We start from the raw sequence: 21,363 nt of genomic DNA, 5'->3' as shown, positions 1-21,363 counted from the left end.
GACTGTGGAGTTCTAGTTCCACTGGGAGCTTTCAACAGGGGTACAGAGCTGGCTTTTTTTTTTTTTTTTTTTTTTCTCCTTCATTTTGTTCTACATTAGTGAAAAAAAAAAAGGTGAAGTATTTTGTGTAGTTCTTTTTTTCCCTAAATCCCCTACTGATTTTGTATAACACAATGTACATACTAGGTACGCCTGTAAGAGTTTTGCAAATTTTAATTCCTGTAAATCCCCATCAAAAGAGTAGGTTGTACTAGTATGCCTATTTTACAGGTGAGAAATTTGAAGAAGAGAGGGACTGGGACTCTTGCCCAGAGTCACATAGGGAATGATTAAGGACCTGAGATTAGAACATCAGCAGTCCAGTGCTAGAGCCCACTCTTACCCACTTGGTTATATAAGATTAAAACGTTTAGTAGTAATAGTTAACATCTTCAGAGTATTGTAATGAGGAATCTTAGAGTAGAAATGGAATCTCTAAATTTAAAACAGCAGAATAGTTTAACTGTAAAATCTCAAGTGACTAAGCTAGAAATAAACCATGAGACACATACTATCGAGGCCCAACCCACAGAGCCACCCAGGCACCTCTCTTATTTGCATTTTAACTCCATATTAACCTTAGCAATGCTAGTTAGCCAGGAATCATTTTTATTTCTTTTTAATTTTTTAAAAAAATTTTATTTATTTTATATCACAAGTAGGCAGAGGGGCAGGCAGAGAGAGAGGAGGAAGCAGGCTCCCTACTGAGCAGAGAGCCTTTGGGGCTCAATCCCAGGACCCTGGGATCATGACCTGAGCCAGAGGCAGAGACTTTAAGCCACTGAGCCACCCAGGCACCCTAGGAATAATTTTTAAATTAGTTTTATTTTCTGACTTTATACACGTACATATAATCCATGGACCTATTATTTTCCTATTTTATGGTGTAAAATAATGTTACACTAATTTGTGTTACAATCAAGCATTTTAAAACTGTCTTCCTTGGGTGCCTGGGTGGCTCAGTGGGTTAAAGCCTCTGCCTTCCGCTCAGGTTATGATCCCAGGGTCCTGGAATCAAGCCCCACATTGGGCTCTCTGCTCTGCGGGGAGCCTGCTTCCTCCTCTCTCTCTGCCTGCCTCTCTGCCTACTTGTGATCTCTGTCAAATAAATAAATAAAAATCTTAAAAAAAAAAAAAGAGACAACTGTCTTCCTTGCTCTTGTCAGATATATCGTTGAGGGACGCCTGGGTGGCTGAGTTGGTTAAGCATCTGCCTTTGGCTCAGGTCATGATCCCAGGTCCTGGGATCCAGCCCCACATTGGACTCCCTGTTCAGCAAGGAGTCTACTTCTCCCTCTGTCCCTCCCCTGCTCCTTATATATCTCTCAAATAAATAAAATCTTTAATATGTATATATTAATTAAAATATATATATACACATATATATAATTAAAGGAATAGATAAGGTTCAAAGTGGTCTATATGGCCTGAGGTTTTCTGATAAAAACACTTGTGCTTTGTCTATAGTTTGAGCTGCCATTCCTTGGCTCCATGGTGTTGGTCTGAGAAGATCCTTGAGGTACACAGCTTTGGACCAGGTATAATTTGTGTTGGCCTAGCAGTTCTGTTATGGCTGCTCAGGCTGACATTGAACCTTTCTTCCAAATCAATGTTTCTTTTCTTTCTTCTTTTTTTTTTTTTTCTCTTCATAGTTCAGTCTTTGCTCTTAAATAGCCACTATAGTTATCTTCAAACATCAGAGTAGGCTTACAGTAGGCACTGTATGATTTGTTCAATCAACATTTACTGAGGGTCTATTAGGCCTGAAGGGCCTAACAGTGAATAAAATTCCATTCCTGCTCTCACAGGGTTTATAAATAAATGGGAGGGCAGACAGAAATGTATTTGGATCCTGAGACCTAAAAGTGTTATTATTTCAGTTAAGTGTCTGAGAAGAAATCAGTATTTCTGATTTCTTTAGGAAATGGAATGGACCAGGTTATTCTATGAGTAATGCAGCAAGGCAGACTTGCTGGTGGCAGCTAGAATGATCAGCCCAAGAGCAAAAAAATAAGGAGAATGGTTGAAGGATACAGTCATAAAGATGTGCAGTCTGCTGTGCCTTCAGAATGGAGGGGATGACTGAATTTGGACTCATAAATGTCATAACAACATAGATTATTTGAAACAGAGAGATGACCTTCTAGCAATGCACTTAAAGTTAAGACAAACTTTACAGTCAGACAAAGTTGAGTACCAGTTTCTGAGTATATGGCTTTGGGTAAATAACCTCTCTAAGCCTCACTCTTTTCACCTATAGAATGAGAATAAAACAGCTTAGGGACTGGATTGAGGATAAATATGCATGTAAAGAAAGCACCTAGCGCCTAATAAGTCCTCAAAATGTATTAGTTGTTACTATTATTTATTTTTTAAAAGATTTTATTTATTTGACAGACAGAGATCACAAGTAGGCAGAGAGGCAGGCAGAGAGAGAGAGGAGGAAGCAGGCTCTCTGCTGAGCAGAGAGCCCAATGGGCTGGATCCCAGGACCCCGGGATCATGACTTGAGCCGAAGGCAGAGGCTTTAACCCACTGAGCCACCCAGGCGCCCCAGTTGTTACTATTATTGTTACAGAAACAAACTTTCTTCTCCAGAGACTGTAAGGGCAGGTAGGAATATCAAGGCTTGGACCCCAGATAGAAGCAAAGGGAACCAGCAGGAAAGGAAAATTGGGTTGCCTCTTTCTAGCCTTTGGTTGGAGGTCCCTCCCAATGGAGTGGAAGGAAGTGCCAGTGCAAGAACCAGTGGGTCCCAGTCAGAATGCCTGAGAGAGCCCTCCTGAGGATCACCTGTGGTCACACTGCTTCACATCCTGTGAACTGCCCTGTATAAATGATAGGCATACCTATATGTATGTGTGTGTACACATACATACATACACACACATATAAAATCTGAAAGGTTAACCATCAATCTTGACCTTGATTGGCATCCTCCAGAAAGGGAGGCAGAATTGAGCAAGGGGTGGAAGGCGGAAGATTGAGGACTTGTATTTGTTCCCTTATATCTCTATATTGTTTGAACTTGTCATAATGAGAATAAGTTCATGTGTGGAGTAAAGAGAATGAAAAAGAAAACCAATCTGATTACAAAAAAATGAAAGAAAGTAAAGAAAGGTTACCTGCAGAAACTCCTTGCGGTCCAAGTCTTGATGCCTGGCTAAAGCCCCAGCCCGCAAAGAGACTACTGGGTTAAAGGTCCTAGAGAAAAGAGGGAGTGAACTGTTCAGTGTCCATGTCCTGACTGCCAGTCCCACAGGGCGAGACACCTGGCAGGCAGTTCCCACTGGAATGGGAACTGCTCCTCTAATCCGGGCATCCACTCCAGGGCTGGAAAAAATTCAACAAGTACATGGAACATCAGAGACCTTCTGTGAAATGGTGAATTTGCTCCGAGGTTTCCTGAGGTCTAGCCGGCTTCTCTGGGCAGCCTTCAGTCACAGGAGCCCAGCCTGGCCTTCTGTGTCCTCTCTGCCCTGCTCTTTCTTCATGGCCTACAGCGGCCCTCTCTCTTCCGGAGTTGTGGCCCTTCCCAAGCTTGCTTCCCAGCCCCGCCCCTCTCTCTGGACGCATCTCTGGGCCCCATCATCACCCGGCGCCGGGCCCTCCCTCCCGCCCCCCCCCTTTTCTCCTCCCTCCTTCCTTCCCTCCCTTCCTCCCTCTCTCCCTCCCTCCCAGCTCCTGCACCAGGAAACGGCCCGGATCCTGGCAGCGGCCTGACCCGTGAGATCCCTAACCTGGCAGGCAGGCGGGGTTGGAGACTTGCTGAGGGTGGGGGTGAAGGAGGAGCTGGGCTGTTGGACTGCACTGGGGGGAGCCGGGAGTAGAGATGGTGTCGGCAGGAAGCCCTTGGCCCTGGGTTTCCCGGGAGGACAGTCATTAAACATGGATTCGGCCACACAGCTGGTAGAATGCTGGGGGCAGGGGCCGGTCCGGGAAGCTGCAACCCCAGCCTTCTCAGTCCAGACCCAGATCCCTGGCCTTCCCAGCCTAGCTCTGCTCTCCCCCTCCCCTTCCCAGGGCTCCACGCTGGCCAGGAGGATGAAAGGCCCCAGCTGGGGGCTCCTTGCCACCAGCGCTGGGTCCTAAGAGCTGCCATCCAGGCTGGGTGAGTGTCCCCTTCCTTCTCTGTCCCGGGCAGCCCTTTGCTTCTCCCACCTTTCCCTTCAGCCCCTGTCTCCTCCCCCATCTTGTGCCTTGGCCAGCATCTTCACATCTTCCCTCTGGGGAGGTTCTGAGCCCCTTCCTTAAGCCAAAAAGGTGTGTACTGTGGAAAGGGGGTTTGTAGGGGGTGTTACAGAGCTAGCATTCTCCTATTATGGAAAGAATCTAAAGTATTTTAAAAATAAAATTTACTTGTTATGCATTTAATGTGGCATATTACGAATTTAATGGCCAGCCCCCTCATGCCCTGTCCTCTCACCTTGACTTAGTTCCCGTGTTCTTGCCCCTCGCTGCCCAGTGGTCTCTGAGCGTTTCCTCCCACCTCTCTCCCCGGCTCACTGGGTTGGCCAAGCCTGAAGCACCCCTTCTGGCTCTCCAACCATATATTCACGCCAGCCTTTCATCCTTGACTCTTACAGCCGCCCGGATGGCGACCCCGGCCTCAGCCCCAGACACACGGGCTCTAGTGGCAGACTTTGTAGGCTATAAGCTGAGGCAGAAGGGTTATGTTTGTGGAGCTGGCCCTGGGGAGGGCCCAGCAGCTGACCCACTGCACCAAGCCATGCGGGCAGCTGGAGATGAGTTTGAGACCCGCTTCCGGCGTACCTTCTCTGATTTGGCAGCCCAGCTGCATGTGACCCCAGGCTCGGCCCAGCAGCGCTTCACCCAGGTCTCTGACGAACTCTTCCAAGGGGGCCCCAACTGGGGCCGCCTTGTGGCCTTCTTTGTCTTTGGAGCCGCACTGTGTGCTGAGAGTGTCAACAAAGAGATGGAGCCACTTGTGGGCCAAGTGCAAGAGTGGATGGTGGCCTACCTGGAGACGCGGCTGGCCGACTGGATCCACAGCAGTGGGGGCTGGGTAAGAAGCTTCTCAGTTGCTGCCCTGCACACTCCTCTGCAAAGCTGGTCTCCAGAGGGAAGATGGGGCTCTGGCTTGAGGCTGGGGGCTGAGTCTCCCTATTTGGGTGGCACCAGATGCCCTCACTATGGGTGTCATGCTGGACTCTGCACTCCAGGGCTGCCAGGCAGTCATCACTGGATGGGCTCATGGTCCATAGCAGAGGACAGAGTACACAGTGCCTGCAGGGAAATGGCATCCAGCTGTTGGGGACTTTTTACACCAAAGTATGTGACATGGGTGGGGGGCAGGGGTTGTCAGGCATGGGTGGTGGTCAGGAAGGCCTTGGCAAAGGATGCCAGTTCGGAGCAAAAATTTCGGCCCGGGAGAGGCTGGCATTCACTTGAGGCAGAGAGGGCCAATGAGCCAGGCGCTCATGGGGGATGATGGGGGATTGCAGCCAGTAGAACTTTGGCTGAAGAGGAGCTGGGTATGGGGTAGTGTTTGCAGTGGATGGAACTGGAACTCTTCCTCTCCTCTTTCCTCCACTCTTTCCTCTCCTGATATCCCTTTCTCCTTCTTTCTCTCCTACTTCCCTTCTCTCCCACAGGCGGAGTTCACAGCTCTATACGGGGACGGGGCCCTGGAGGAGGCGCGGCGTCTGCGGGAGGGGAACTGGGCCTCAGTGAGGACAGTGCTGACAGGGGCCGTGGCACTGGGGGCCCTGGTAACTGTAGGGGCCTTTTTTGCTAGCAAGTGAGAAAGTCTAGGGTCAGGTGGGGCTAGGTGTGGCTGGGGGGACACGAGAGCAGGAACAGAACAAGAGAAATGCCCTTGGAAGAAGTGGGATGAATGGACCGGAATGGAATGGGGATGGGAGGGGGCAGGGTACTGTGTGAAGGAGCTGTGTGTGCCAGGCAGGCAGCTGGAAGGAGGAGCTGGAGATATTAGGGAATGTATTGGGGAAGTATTTGGGGGCCAGGAGATAAAGTCATTCCAGGGTTGGCAAAGGTGGGAGGGATCATGTCTGGGGCATAGGCACATAAAGCTACACCTTGCACTTCATATGTAGCCCTGAGGAAGGTCAACTTGCACAAGGGGTTGTTTCTCCTTTGGTTAAGTGGGATTTGGGGAAAACACAGAAGGCACATCCCTTTGAAATGGAAGCTTGAGTTTGTCAGGTGATAGGGAGAGGTGGCTGTGATGGCGGGCTGCTTGGACACGCTTGTGCATGTGCACGCATGCTCGTGTGCATGCTGGGCTGCTTGTCTAACCTGTTGGTGGCCGCATTCAAGGAGAAAACTTCTCTGTTGGGGAGTGGCAAGAACAAGGGGCCATTCTCTGCCCCTTCTCCCAACCCTCTCCTCCCTGCCTCTCCTTGTCCTGAGGCCTCAAGGCTGTCGGAGAAACACTGTATACAGAAGAGGGCTTTGGGCACTTTCTGGCAGAAGGTCATTAGCAGGCCTCTGGAGAGAAGAGAAGTTCTGTAGCTGGCCTATTGCTTCACCATCCCCATTCCTTGCGCATCATGTACTTGCTACTGCTTCCTGGGCTCTGAACAGAAAACAGGGCTGCAGAGCCTGCACTGGCCTGGGGGGTGGGGGATGGGGCAGCAACAGGGGAGGAGGCCTGGACCTACCTACCACCCTCTGCTGCCACCAGGGCACACTGGTGCCCAAAGTGTTCTGTGTCTCGGGACCTTCTGTACCCAAACTTAGACTTTAAATTGGGACTCTGATTTTCCTTTGGAGTGTGTGGAGGTAAATATTGATCTAGAGTGCAGTCTGGGTCCTGCACTGTGTCTCAGTGAGACTGCTGATGCCTTGAGAGGAACATTCCAGCTCTGAACCCCATAGGTGTGAGGGTGACCTGTACTCCGTGATGGGCCTATGCCATGTAGTGGGCTTTGGTGCTGCTTTATCCAGGGCCAGGTGTACGGGTTCTAGAGTACCTACCATGACCTAGAAGCATTTCTGTTTTCTTTGAAGCCACGCTGTTTGCATGGGTATTACTTGTCTGTACCTCAGAGTCTGAGGACATTAACTTTAGAGCTCACGGTCCTCTAGAACAGATTCAGATGATAGCTTTTTCCTTTGAGAGAGAAATGATTTCACTCCAGATGCATGTCCTGAGCCAGACCTCACTGCTGCACTTCCCAAGGTGCTAGAATTGCTGCTCTCCAATGCTAACTGCAGACACAGTGCTCTAGAAGCCTGCCCTTAATCCCGAGCACTGATCAGCTTAGCTAGACCATGGTTGACTCTTCTTGGAGATTTTCGCTTGGTCCCGGAATGTGGCAACATAGTTGTACTCACAAGAATGTGGGACCAAAATCGGCCTCAGGTGTTTAGCCCAGACTTTTGCTTTTGAGAGGGGGCTGCACTTTTTAATGGTATTTATAGGGGATGTGGTAGACTGCATGCGCCACTTGGTCTGTTGTGAGTGTGCTGACACCAGAAACTCAGAGCTGGTCTGTGGCAGGCAGTTGGGGTGGGGGTGGGGTCTCTGGCTTGCTCAGGACAAACTAGACCAGTGGTTTTCAGACTGCTTGGCAGAGCCCTGAAGTTTCCTAGGGGTTGCCTCAGGAGTCCTTGGGGAGGTGAAGAGGGGGTGCTAAGCAGGCTGGGCTACATGTCCTCAAACAGAATAGCTCCCCTTGTAGCTGTCTTACATATCGGGGTTCAGGGTAAGATTTTATTTGCATTAAGGGGTTTGCTGCTGAAAAAAAAAGTTGGAAAACCACTGACTAGACCATCAGCTCCAAATTGGAGTCCCCGCTCCCCCAGGTTTTGGGGCAGACTCTTCACCCTCCCCTCTACCACAGGACACCTATCCTTGTTAGCTCTGCTGGGGGCGTTAGCAAACCTGAGCAGCAGGGACCATGGTCAGGTAACCACAATGCCCTGCTCTGAGGCCTTCACACCTGGGTGGAAGGAGAGGTTGTTTTCTGAAAGGGGAAAGGGCTTGGATTCCCAGAAGCATAGCTTGCCTGGGACCAAAATGGGCAGTTTTGATCTGTCCTGTCCTTTTTAGCTTGAGGGGCAATGGAAACCCCAGAGACTCTTCTGTCAGGGAAAACTAGAGACTCTCTTCTAGAGCCATATAGTTCCTTGGGATTAGCTCTTGGCCAGGAAGGCTGAGTATGGCTCCCAATTTTTAAATCTATTTCATTTTTTTAAAAATAAGGGAAATAAATCTAACTGCCATTTTTCAGAGATTAAATAGGTGGAGAGGGCGTTTCTTGCTTTCTGGAGCCCAAAGGGACAAATAGGGACTTTGCTTAGGCCAAGGAAGGAGCAGAAGTAGGGCAACTAGGTCCTGCAATTATTAATCCCACTCCCCACTTATTCTAGGGTATATACTATTTTACTTTTTTAAATCATAAAATGGCGGGAGAACAGATTTGGTTAGTTTAGAAGAAAAGAAAGAGCTCTATAAATATAAATATATATTCCTGTATTTTTATTTAATAATTTATAAATACCAAGTTCATTTGACTTTTATTTTTGTGTAATATGTAATGGTCGTATTAAAAAAAAATAAATAAAGCCCAGAAGTTTAATGAGAAGGACTGAGCAGGGTTTGTGACTTCTACATTCTGTAGCCTGGTGTCAGGACATTTCTTGATCTAATCATCTCTTCATGACCTTGTTAAGGGCAAGATCTAGGGTAACAGGGGTTTCGGAAAGAAAAGAAAATCAGAGTTGTTCTCCCCTCCCCCATCTCCCAACCCTTTCCAAATGCCCAAAGCCAAGAACTCCCATCTGTGCCAACCCAAATCTTAAGAGGGTGTGTGTCTACAGTACTTTGGGATGGCTACAAATGAAAACAAACCAAAACAAAGAAAAGTTACCCCAAAGCTTTGTGTGATGGTAATCACGTCCCCAGTTGTGGTTCAGCCTCTGATGATAATGAGCATTTCTCCACAGTTCCTTGCTGCCTACTTCTGGCAAAAATGGAGCCCCTGCTTCCTTTCCTGGCCCCCTGAGATAATTCGTTTCAGCCATTTTAATGCAAACAGCTGAAGTGGTTGGAATCTGCAGAAATTATTTAGCCCATACCTCTACTTCTAGTATAGGACCACATCAAAATCATGTCTGACAGGAATAATGATCCTAATTTCAAATTATAAGCAGGAATTTCTTGTCTTTTTATAATCCAGTGCAATTAAATTGCATTTGGGTTTATGTGTTAAATTGTAGTTAGAAGTATACTGCTCAGAGGAGAGTTTCCATCCTCTCTCTATAGAAAATCAACAGGGCAAGCCATATTAAAATCTGAGAGTGGCTTGGTGAACATGGCATTAGGGGAAAGAGAATTAGATGTTCTTAGTAGTTAATATTATCAGGCGATGAGAGCATTCATCTCCACTGTAGTGTGACTGAATTAATGATTGATTTGTATTTGACTAGTTCCTTCCAAAAAGCATTTGCAACATCTTACTATAATACACAAAAGACAAAATGGGCAAATATGGGTTTTTAAAGCAGATGTAAAGGGTAAATTGAAATAAGATGGCAGCAAAGGGAAAATTAATGTACAGAAAAGCATTCTATAAGTAGTATTTCGGAATACTAAAGCTAAGCTATGAATTCGGCCTTGAACTTTCTTAGCAGCTACGGCAAATTGGAAAACACAACAAGATTCACGTTCCTGTTAGGATTTAGAAAAGCCTATCAGTTCCTTAAGATGGGCAAAAACTTCTGTGGCTATTCTGAGATGAAATAGAGGATATCACCCTCCATAACACCTGACAGTAAATATGATGCTGAGTTTTGCACCAGTATTTCTCATAGAAACACCAAATGGGGGTTTAGTAGGTCCTAAGCTTGTTTAATGAGGGTTATCACAATTTAGCCCAAAGATATCCTATGATGCTTCAGTATAGGGCTAAATTTCATACTATCTGAATGGATAGATGGATTGTTACCCTTCAGACATTTCTTCATGAGTGTCATTCCTCCAGATGGTACTTTTGATAAAAGTGGGGCAACATTTAGTTAGTTTCTAGCAACTAGATGAATTATAGACATTCTGTGTTTCTTCTTAAGAGCGGATCCTTTGAAAATTTAAAAAGCTGCCTTAAATGGATATAGGTGTGACATAAATAAATTAAGACTATTTTAAAAATTAATGAGAAAATGAAATGTAATGGAAATTTCTGTAGTTCTTCACTGATTGAATCATTCATTCATGCAGCAAAAATTCAAGCCTCTTCTGTATGCTAAGCACAGTTCTAGGCACTGAGATAGAGAAGGGCACAGACAAAGTTCTGCCCTCATGTTCCTTACATTCTAATAAGGGAAGCAAACAAAAATAAATAAATTCATCTCAAAATATTCATTAACATGACATTTCATGTTATGAGATGGTAAATGCTATGAAGAAAAAGAATTAATTAGCATGGAATTGGGAAGTTGTAAGTACAGATTTCATTGTTAAATAGAATAGTCAGGGAAGCCCTCATTTCTAAGGTGATTTTTTTGAGAAAAGTCATGGAAAATGAAATTGGAAAAATATTTTTATCAATATGGAAAGATGTTTCTCACTTGTCAAAAAAAAGAAAATATATACAGTATGATCCAAGTTTGCTAAAATAAGTATATAAATGTGTGTGTGTGTGCGCGCGCGCGCGCGTGCACGTGCATGCGTGCACTCACAGAACTATATATGTATTTATGTATTGAAAATCTCAGGGAGGGTATATGCCAAAATATCACTAGTGATTATCACTGGGTGTTGGATTTTACTGGTGATTTTATTTTGTTCTTTTTTTTTTAAAGCTTTTATTTATTTATTTGACAGACAGATCACAAGTAGGCAGAGAGGCAGGCAGAGAGAGAGAGGGAAGCGGGCTCCCGCCGAGCAGAGAACCTGATGCGGGGCTGGATCCTAGGACCCTGATATGACCTGAGCCGAAGGCAGAGGCTTAACCCATTGAGCCACCCAGGTGCACCTATTTTGTTCTTTTTACTGTCGGTATTTTCTGGTCTTTTCGTAAAGAACACATATTTCTGGTATGGTATGTTAAAACAAGTTTTCCAGATACAAAGTTGTTAAGAAGTTAACCAAGCAGAATGGAAAATAAGCAGCCCAATGGAGGTTCTTTCTCATTTAAATGGACACCTCACTTCCCTGCAAGGACAGACCTAGGGAGTTAAGGTAGGCAAGGCTAGACTTTACATTAGAAAATAATTGGAGTTGGGGCACTTGGGTGGCTCAGTCAGTTGAGCATCCAACTGTTGATCTCAGCTCAGTTCTCCATCAAGGGTTGTGAGTTCAAGCCCCACATTGGGCTCAGCCCCCTCAAAAAACAACAAAGAAAATTACTGGAGTCCACTCCACAGGAGAGGTGAGTAAATGATCAAGGCTTCAAGCTTCCATATCAGTACTGTCCAACAGAAATATAATGTAAGCCATATATGTAGTTTTATATTTTCTAGCAGCCTCTTCAGAAAAGCAAGAGAAATGGGTATGAAACTAATTTTAATAATATTTTACTTAGGCCAGTATATAAAAATTACTATAATTTCTGTCTATAATTAATATTACAGCTATTAATTTATTTTACAGTTGCTTTTTCATACTAAGTCTTTGAAATTTAGTGTATATTTGACACTTCCAATGCATCTCAAGTCAGAATACTCATGTTCCAAGTGCTCAAACCACGTGTGATGAGTGGGTACCATATTAAACAATGTAGTTCTAGATTATAGAGAATTATTATAGCAGGCAAAAAGAGCAAGAGTTAAAAATAGGGATGAAACTGCCAAGGAGCCAAGTATTTATGTAGTTTAGTGAGATGGCTTTTCCTTTTGGACAGAACTGGAGGTGCCCTCATCCATTTTTAACTGATTTAATTCTCCTTTTCTTAAGTCCAGTAACCATTCACTTCCATTAACACATTTTTCCTCCTCGGGCACAACAGCACTGAGTTTTAGTTTTCCTGAAACTCCATGGTTTCTATTGAGAGGTTATTACTGAAGGAAAATCATACTCATGACGGGGAAATTTCACATCATTACATCTAATTTCTTACAAATTCATTCTTAGAAACTTATTTCTTTGATGTTTTCTATTAATCAACAATGGGCAAGGTATTAAAATTATTATAGAAGATTATTCAGTTAGCATTTATTGGGCACATGGTGATGGGCAATGGGAATACAAATATAATTAAGATGATGTCCTTGCCTTTTTCAGTTTACAGTCTAATAGGGAAGTATCTTACTTTACAAGTCTCCAAATACCTTTTTAAATGTGTCTTTAAAAGTAATCATGCTTACGAGAGTAAGTTTGGAAGTTGGAAGGTTAATTTTAAATAAAAATGATATATTGTAGAAAAATCATAGAACATGGAAAAGTATAAATTAAGTATAATCCTACTCAGAAAGTACCACTGTTAACATTTTGGCATATTTCTTTCCCACCTTCTATCTGTGTTTCTATTTTAGGATCATACTGTATATACAGTTTTGATTTTTTTTTAAGATTTTATTTATTCACTTGACAGAGAGAGAGATCACAAGTAAGGCAGAGAGGCAGGCAAAGAGAGAGGGGGAAACAGGCTCCCTGCTAAGCAGAGAGCCCAATGTGGGGCTCAATCCCAGGACCCTGAGATCATGACCTGAGCCAAAGGCAGAGGCTTAACTCACTGAGCCACCCAGACGCCCCTGTATATACAATTTTCTATACTAAAATACTGCTTACAGTTCTATTGCACAGTTTTTCCTTGTCATTAAAAATATTTTGAAGGCAAAATGACTGTATAAAATTATACCTACGTGTATATAATAATTTTCCTGAATGTGCCCACTTGGAAATTCAAATTGTTTACATCTTTTCACTTTGATGAATATCTTCATTCTCAAATGTTTATCCAGTTTTTAGATTATTTCTTTAGAGCAGAGTATAAGAAATACAATCACTGGGTTAAGAATCTCAAAAGTTTGGAATTTTTTAGTAAATATTACCAAAGAAAGGATCTAACTGGTTCTTGCTCCCTTTTCTCCCCATGTCCAAGTTATCTTTTTAAAAAATAAGATATGACTCACATCATATTTCATATACAATCTTACACTCTACTTCTTTGGCCTAACAAAAATTATTTTTGCATGTTATTACATGCTATATGTATCCCTTTTAATAGGTGCATAATCTTTAGATATAACTAGAGTCTGCCTAATCATTTGTTATTGGAGTTTAGTCTTTTTTCCAATTTCAGCATCATATATAATGTAATCTTTGTGTATCAAAGCAGACCTTTTATAATTTTGATCCAAGCTTTGAAAGCTCTGAGTTCCCGGCTAACTTTTTTTTTTCTCCTCTGCTCACTTTTAATTAGTTCCATGACTTGTGCAGTTTACTTCACTCTTTCTTTATCCCTAAAAAAGGTTATAGTTTTGGAAATATTTGCCTCATAGAGTTGTGAGAATTCAATGAGATAATATAATGAGTCTAGGATTGTGCATGTTACAAAATCAAGTACTCAACAAAAATAGGAACTGGAGGCATTATAAAAAAAATCCCATTTCCCTTGATTGGCTTGATTAGTTTAAATCAGGTGCCAATAAAACACAAATTTTGATTAGATTAGGATTAGTAAAAAATCTTTTTTTCCCCATTAACCCCCCAGTCTTAGAGCTTGTCTTCCATGCTCAAGTTAGTTCTCCACTGGAGAGCTGAGATGGCTGCTGAATTAATTTTCAGTGAAATTTTAAGTGACTATGACTCTGCTTTGAATCCCCCTGTTCCTGAGGTAAGGATTTGTGAGAAAACCTGACGGTGAGGGGAAGAGTGGAGTATACTGAGAAGCTTATGGCTTTTTGGTTGGCTGACAGGGATCTCTTATCAGTCTCCCTACCCCAGCCATACACATCCTGTTGGGGCTGTCTAATTTGGTTGGGCTCATTTGAATCTGGCTGTAAAGCCCTAGCTTGGTCTGGCTACAAATAACCCTCTTGCAAACTTAGCACCGCCGTTCCTTCCTTTTTAAAAAATGTGTAATATCACTACTATAATATGGCAACCCTGCTTTCCAGGACTAGGTCCCACAGGTAATCTCAGAGGGGAAATTCCTCTGCGGTCAGGAGAGTTTGAGGGCTGGGAAAGTGTTGAAGAATGAGGGTGGCACCCAGATCTCAATCAATGCAAACATTATTGACACCTACTATGTGCAAAGCATATTGTCCCACAGTGGAGCTGCAAATGTAAATAGGATCCAGCCTCTCATCTTCAAATTCACAATGCAGGACAAAATGATTAAGCGCACAGTGGAAGTAGGCCTGCTTGTCATGGAAGGGATAGGAGGCTCGCGGAAGGTTTTGCACCAGAGGTGATGCTGAAGTTTGCAGTGGTCTGGTTGAAAAGGGACTGCGTGTACAGAGGCACAGAGCCGGATGCAGGTAAACCACCTGGGATGAGGACTGTAGAAATTACATTTGTGAAGTAATCTGGCCCTGAGGTCTCTAAGGCCACGGTAGAGTTTTACTTTTACCTGGCTAGCAAAGGGGAGCCAGCTCAGTCTTGTAGTGGTGGAACAGTGACACGATAATCTGAAAGACCTGTTAGGGAGCTGTAGCAAACAGTCCAACAAACAAGCTGAAACAACGGCATAAGCAGAGGGCTTGGAAAGTATGCCTGTGAAAGGAAGACATTCAGATAGGACTGGTAGCTGTGGAGTAAGGATTTCTCCCCGCTTTCCGGTTTGGGAGACCCCATGGATGTTGATCCCAATAACTTCAATGGGAAAAGTAAGGTCCTTACTGGAGAGCTCCATTCAGAACCTCCATTTCCAGCAACATTCCATCTACTGGTCCTTCTCCTGGTCAGCAAACCAGTTTCCAGAAACCGCCTCAATGTTTCTGTCCTCCGCTTTCCAACAGCTCTCTAGCTGGCAACCAGTAGTGTCAAGATGGCGGCCCCCCTAAGGACTAGTCATGTGACCTCGGGTTTCCATTGCTGGAAGCCTGGCGGTCCGTTGCGGGGCAAGGTTCACCTGTCATGAAACGGGTGTTAGCCCTTCGAATCTCACGAGCCAATGGACATCTGAGACGGCCATTGCGGCGAGGCGATCGGAAGATTGGCGCTCTCCCTTCGCCTAACCAGCGGCCAATCACCGAGCGTCACATACTTCGCAGACCGCCTTGAGGCGGTGGGGGAAGCAAGAATGTCGTCACAGCGTGGCGGTATTGTTACCTAAGGACTTGAGAGGAGGTGGGACGTATGTTGACTGACAGGCCAGTTCCCCTACCGGGATTTGAGAATTTGCCGCAATATCCCGCCTTGGGGGTGGGGTCTTGTTTGACTGCCAAGTAATATTCCCCAATGGAGTCCTAGCTCGTGATGACGGGCAGGCTGTTAGACTAATGAATCCTCGGCGTGCCCGGCGCAGTTCTCCAATCGCCGGGCGGCGGGCCCCAGTCTGAGCGGCGATGGCGGCGGCGGCGGCGGCGGCAGCAGCAGCGGGGGCTGCGGGCGGTCGGGGCTCCGGGCCGGGGCGGCGGCGCCATCTTGTGCCCGGGGCCGGTGGGGAGGCCGGGGAGGGGGCCCCGGGGGGCGCAGGGGACTACGGGAACGGCCTGGAGTCTGAGGAACTGGAGCCTGAGGAGCTGCTGCTGGAGCCCGAGCCGGAGCCCGAGCCCGAAGAGGAGCCGCCCCGGCCCCGCGCCCCCCCGGGAGCTCCGGGCCCTGGGCCTGGCTCGGGAGCCCCCGGCAGCCAGGAGGAGGAGGAGGAGCCGGGACTGGTCGAGGGTGACCCGGGGGACGGCGCCATTGAGGACCCGGTGAGGGAAAAAGGGCGAGCGAGCAGGCCCGGCCGTGTCACGGGAGGCCCAGAGCTCGGGCGAGCGGGAGGCAGGCGGGGGGTGGGGGTGGGCGGGGAATAACGTGGCTGGGGCAGGGCCGGGAACGGATCCTCGACCGCCAGAAGGGGCCCAGCCGGGTTGATTCGGGCGTTATGGGTGCCTAGTGCTGTTCTAGAGAAGGTAGCTTGCTTTTTTTTTTTTTTTTTTTTTCTATCGTGACCCGCATGTGGGGCGAGGGAAATGGCCGAGCATGGTTAGGGCCGCGCTCGGACAGAGAGCAGGGCAGAGCCCCTGCGTTGGTTCCTCTTAAGCTCTTCTCCATACCCTCTCCACTCATTGTAGGAGCTGGAAGCGATCAAAGCTCGAGTCAGGGAGATGGAGGAAGAAGCTGAGAAGCTAAAGGAGCTACAGAACGAGGTAGAGAAACAGATGAATATGAGTCCACCTCCAGGCAATGGTGAGTAACTGGCGGTTGCACGCGGAGCCCGGGTCCTCCGAAGGGTTGTGCGAGCACGGGTTGTGTGGAATTGGATGCTCGGGACCTTGGAGCTGCTTGTCTGAGCAATTACTGGGCAGGTGGTGCGGTCATAGTCCATTGTGTGTTTCTCTGACCTTAGCGAGGCAAAAACCTACATTTTAATGGTGGTGATCTTGTGCCTTTCTTTGTCCTTTTAACAAATGTGTTCTTCTTTGTTCTTTAGTCTGCCTCTACTCTTTGTGGAGGTTGCCAACTGGCATTTGACCTTCAAGTCTCATAGTTCTTTCTTTAGTTGGAGACCCTTTAGTTAGGAGTTCTAAGAGAAACTGCTCGACTGCAGGGGGGTGGGGGGGCATTCCCTTTAATAAATCTAGAAATGTTGAGTTTGGGTTCCCTTGATTTTGTTCACTTTTCACATGATTTCAGTCAAAGCTTTTCATTAGGGACTTGATTTGGGGGCAGGAGGGAATTCCTGTACCATTTTCTCTGATTTTTAAGAGTGTGTTAATCTGTTGCTTGATTTGTCAAATGTTCAGTGAGTACCTATTGTGTGCTAAACAGTATTCTTGTTAAGGGGTACAGCAGGGAACAGAACAGACTAAAATCCGTTTTTTACTCTAGTGCTGGTGGTGGTAGTGGTGCAAAAATTGGTCAAATAGAAAACCAGCTTTCACCCCGATTCTTTTTTTTCTTCAAAGCTGGCCCAGTGATCATGTCCATTGAAGAGAAGATGGAGGCTGATGCCCGTTCCATCTATGTTGGCAATGTATGTATTAGCGTCCTCATTGGGGTTGGGGAAGCTCTTATTTTGGGAGTTGCTTAATAGGAGGCTTGAAAGGAACATCTCAAGGATAGGTGATGAATTTGGGGAGTATTGGGAGGGTTTGGAGGAGGTAAAAGGTAATGGTGATCAGCAGAGGCTCTGGGGTTGGAAAGATAAAAGATTAGTTTCTTAGAGAACAAGATTTTGATGTGCCTTGGGGTAGATGGGTGGCCCAGCCTAGAGGCTAGGCAGAGTACCTGTGAAACATGACCACCTCTGCTCCCCCACAGGTGGACTATGGTGCAACAGCAGAAGAGCTGGAAGCACACTTTCATGGCTGTGGTTCAGTCAACCGTGTTACCATACTCTGTGACAAATTTAGTGGCCATCCTAAAGGGTAAGAAGGGAAGTAGATTGAGGTCATTTTAATCACATTTTAGAAATAGATAAATTGTGTTTTATATTGAGCAGTAAGTTAAAATATGTGGGGTTCGTCTTATAAGTTGGGGCTTGAATGTATATATCGGGTTACACATAAATGGGAGACCATATAAAGATGAAGGTTAGTGTGGGTGGGATCATGAACTAGAAGAGGGAGGGGCAGCTTTTGCTTAGCCCCAGCTGATTCTGCTATATGGAAATCCAGCCCTGTGTAAACTCTTTTATAATTTTCCAAGAGTAGCTGAAAATTTAGATTGAAGTTTTCCGTTTAAAAAAATTTTGACAAAGAATTAAAAATGTGGCTACGCCGTTACTCAAACAGAGCATACCTGCAAGTTGGATTTGACGTATAAGCTGCTATTTGTAACTTCAGATAGATGAAATGACAAATTATTTTTTTCAGGTTTGCATATATAGAGTTCTCAGACAAAGAGTCAGTGAGGACTTCTTTGGCCTTAGATGAGTCCCTATTTAGAGGAAGACAGATCAAGGTAAGCCCCATTGCCCATTGCTGTTCTGGTTCTGTGTTAAACTCTCCGGGCCTATTCTGAGGCTTTCTGCTGTACATCCCTCACTCTCAGGTGATCCCAAAACGAACCAACAGACCAGGCATCAGCACAACAGACCGGGGTTTCCCACGAGCCCGATACCGTGCCCGGACCACCAACTACAACAGTTCCCGCTCTCGATTCTACAGTGGTTTTAACAGCAGGCCCCGGGGTCGCGTCTACAGGTCAGGATAGATGGGCTGCTCCTCTCCCCCCACCTCCCATGAGCCCTGTATGTTTCCTTCTTTCCTGATCTAAGGAACCTCCCTCACTTACCCTCCCCTTGGTCTCCAGGGACTTGGTCTCCTGCCTGTGCAGGGTGAGGAAGGTAGTTGCAGGCCAGGCCAGGTGGCCAGTCTCATCATCGTTTTCTGGAGCAGGAATTGGTGATAAGGGCTGGATCTCTCCACTCTGTTCTGAGAGATGCTTCTTCCCCCAGCCCTTTTTTTTCCCCTTGAGACTTGGTGGCAGTGAAGGTGTTTACACAGCAGGCCAGGAAGAACGACCTCAGAGTAGTGAAGGCACTGCTTGGACATTTGCTACTTTTCCCAGAGTTAAGGAGGGGTTTAAGATTGAACTCCCTTGGAAGAATGCCAGAGGCTAGTTGATCCTCCTCAACAGATATGTGGGAGGATACTGAGATATTTACTCTTTAACTGAGCCAGTGTTTTGCAAGGTTAACTTTTCTCTCTGGGCCTAGTGGTGCCCATGTTGCTTTACTGTCATCTCCCTGCCTTTAAATAGACAGAATAGGCATATAGACCTTGGCTTTTTGCAAGATTCACTTATCTGCTCCCAGGAATTAGGGAGGATCTGATGGTGAAGGCGTGGGGTTTAAGAGCTGTGAAGAACTGAAACTGGAAAAATAATGAGTCCATTTTTTTGCCCCTTTATCTCAGATACACTTTTGGTTTTTTGCCTCTGGCAAGGTATTCTATTAAATTGCCCCTTCCCATTTGCCAGGTGTGTCACAATTTCTGGGATTGTGGGGTCAGTTAAGGATACTTGGAAATATCTTGGTCCCCATTCCCTGCACTGTAACTGGGGCAAGGGCCCACGGGGAGGGGCTTGTGCTGAACTCCTAAGTGATCATGTTAACACCTAACTCTCCTTCTTTCTTCCAGGGGCCGGGCTAGAGCGACATCATGGTATTCCCCTTACTAAAAAAAGTGTGTATTAGGAGGAGAGAGAGGAAAAAAAGAGGAAAGAAGGAAAAAAAAAAAAGAATTAAAAAAAAAAAAAAGAAAAACAGAAGATGACCTTGATGGAAAAAAAAAATATTTTTTAAAAAAAAGATATACTGTGGAAGGGGGGAGAATCCCATAACTAACTGCTGAGGAGGGACCTGCTTTGGGGAGTAGGGGAAGGCCCAGGGAGTGGGGCAGGGGGCTGCTCATTCACTCTGGGGATTCGCCATGGACACGTCTCAACTGCGCAAGCTGCTCCCCTTGTTTCCCTGTCCCACTTCACCCCCTTGGGGGCTGCTCAAGGGTAGGTGGGCATGGGTGGTAGGAGGGGTTTTTTTACCCAGGGCTCTGGAAGGACACCAAACTGTTCTGCTTGTTACCTTCCCTCCATCTTCTCCCTAACTTTCACAGTCCCCTCCACCTGCTCTTGTCCTGCCAGGTCTGCCACCCACCCCACCCCTCTTTTCCGGCTCCCTGCCCCTCCAGATTGCCTGGTGATCTCTTTTGTTTCCTTTTGTGTTTCTTTTTCTGTTTTGAGTGTCTTTCTTTGCAGGTTTCTGTAGCCGGAAGATCTCCGTTCCGCTCCCAGCGGCTCCAGTGTAAATTCCCCTACCCCTTGGGGAAATGCACTACCTTGTTTTGGGGGGTTTTGGGGCGTTTTTTTGTTTTTCAGTTTTTTGTTTTGTTTTGTTTTGTTTTCCTTTGCCTTTTTTTCCCTTTTATTTGGAGGGAATGGGAGGAAGTGGGAACAGGGAGGTGGGAGGTGGATTTTGTTTATTTTTTTAGCTCATTTCCAGGGGGTGGGAGGTTTTTTTTTAATATGTGTCATGAATAAAGTTGTTTTTGAAAATAAAAATTTGTTTGGCCTTTTGGGTGTAAGGATTATTTATCTGTTTTCCTATTTTCTCTTAGATCCCAGATGGCTGTTAATTCTCCTTTGTGGAAGTGCTGGTGTTGTGGAGGGGAAGTTCTCACTTAACCAGTTAAGGAGTAGGAGTTACAATTACAAGAGGAACATTGTGTGTTTAGTTGGGACTGATTGGCATTTGAGAGGTGCACCGAATGAGTCTGGGATGCGAAAGAATGGCCAGATGAGAGTGATCTAGTAGCGTATCAGTATGCACTCCTGATTAAACTTATGATCTAGTAGCGTATCAGTGTGCACTCCTGATTAAACTTACGTGCAAAGGAATTCCCCACACTAACAGCACTGGAGTCTTAGCTTGGGGTCTGGGTAGCTTTTCTTGTCTACCTCAAGGCAAGCTCAAAAATGAGGGGAAAAGTCAGCACTATGCTGTCAATAGCAGGGCTTAAGCTAACTTGTGTAGCCATGTGGTGACCACTTAATCTGCTCAGCTAACATTTTGAATCATACTGTTAATCAGGACTTAATAGGTTTTCACTGATTAAGTATCCTTAGATTTAGTACTTGGTCAATTAATAGCCAGATTTCTCCAGTTTATATTCTTACATAAGACTGGTCTTAAAATTCTTGGGTGCTACATAGTCCCCCAGGCCCTGCTCGAGTCTTCATTGCAGACAAGATTTCTAAATACTGAAACCTTTTTGCATTCTGCTACATCACTCACTTCTGTTCACAGGATATTTTGCAGTTGTCTCTGATCCAGGTGCTCTCTTCAGTAATCCTGGGTTAAAGAAATGAGTGTTCTGTATATCCATGAAGACTTACCCCATTTCTCAAATGGCTTTGTATTCTGAATTCTCAAATCCGTGTTGACTGCTTCAGCATTTGCTCATGTGTTATACTACCTCCTGTGGCATCATTTGTTAAGCATTCAGGGGTCTTTCTTTTCTCAAACTAGATTCAACTAAAATAGTGCCTTGTAATCTGGATGTGGAGATTTCTGCAGAGGCTGATTAGTAGGAGTCTGGATAGTTTCAGTATCAACTTGGCTAGAACAACGGGGAGCATATTAGTGCATATTAGTGTGTGGAATCTTAGTGCTTTACAGGTGGGAAGGTCTTTTTTTGTCCACCAGGGGGCACTACATGGCTATCTTTTTAAAGTCCTATAAATTGTTGAATCTTGGACAGGGTGAATATCATTTTTTTGACCCTTCTTTTTTTTTCATTTTG

General features: G+C 45.5%; 1 protein-coding gene and 2 long non-coding RNA genes across 6 annotated transcripts; 1 reads left to right on the top strand and 2 right to left on the bottom strand.

Moving 5' to 3' along the window:
* Window positions 1–2,387: 2,387 nt before the first annotated feature.
* LOC309866765 lies at window positions 2,388–3,401 on the bottom strand. Its single transcript, XR_014312787.1, has 2 exons — window positions 3,165–3,401; window positions 2,388–2,867 (listed from the first exon to the last, which is right to left on the bottom strand). It is a non-coding gene; the product is annotated as an uncharacterized lncRNA (long non-coding RNA).
* A 230-nt stretch (window positions 3,402–3,631) lies between these two features.
* LOC309866755 (bcl-2-like protein 2) lies at window positions 3,632–20,122 on the top strand. 4 transcript variants are annotated; one of them, XM_082734662.1, is made up of 7 exons: window positions 15,463–15,828; window positions 16,192–16,306; window positions 17,026–17,093; window positions 17,381–17,487; window positions 17,935–18,022; window positions 18,113–18,264; window positions 19,204–20,122. In XM_082734662.1, exons 1-7 carry the CDS (start codon window positions 15,478–15,480, stop codon window positions 19,241–19,243), a joined length of 921 nt encoding a protein of 306 aa, XP_082590788.1. In that variant the 5' UTR covers window positions 15,463–15,477; the 3' UTR covers window positions 19,244–20,122. The 4 variants fall into 4 exon arrangements, with proteins under 4 accessions (XP_082590789.1, XP_082590790.1, XP_082590788.1 ...); XM_082734665.1 differs by lacking the exon at window positions 15,463–15,828 and adding an exon at window positions 15,934–16,029; XM_082734663.1 differs by lacking the exons at window positions 15,463–15,828; window positions 16,192–16,306; window positions 17,026–17,093; ... (2 more) ...; window positions 18,113–18,264; window positions 19,204–20,122 and adding exons at window positions 3,632–3,765; window positions 4,063–4,150; window positions 4,626–5,065; window positions 5,655–8,612.
* Window positions 8,333–15,364, bottom strand: LOC309866767. The gene is made up of 2 exons (XR_014312792.1): window positions 14,215–15,364; window positions 8,333–8,708 (listed from the first exon to the last, which is right to left on the bottom strand). It is a non-coding gene; the product is annotated as an uncharacterized lncRNA (long non-coding RNA).
* Window positions 20,123–21,363: the final 1,241 nt, after the last annotated feature.

Source organism: Mustela nivalis (assembly GCF_964662115.1).
Source record: "Mustela nivalis genome assembly, chromosome: 6".
Taxonomy (NCBI): Eukaryota; Metazoa; Chordata; class Mammalia; order Carnivora; family Mustelidae; genus Mustela; species Mustela nivalis.
The sequence above is the reverse complement of the archived record's forward strand: the minus strand, read 5'-3'. Positions and strand labels throughout refer to the sequence as shown.

Excerpts from the sequence above, each read along its gene's own strand:
- LOC309866755 (XM_082734662.1), top strand. The coding sequence starts at position 15,478 with ATGGCGGCGGCGGCGGCGGCGGCAGCAGCAGCGGGGGCTGCGGGCGGT. Across the intron at positions 17,094-17,380 it reads GTTCCATCTATGTTGGCAAT|GTGGACTATGGTGCAACAGC; the intron begins GTATGTATTAGC and ends GCTCCCCCACAG. Across the intron at positions 18,023-18,112 it reads TTAGAGGAAGACAGATCAAG|GTGATCCCAAAACGAACCAA; the intron begins GTAAGCCCCATT and ends CCTCACTCTCAG.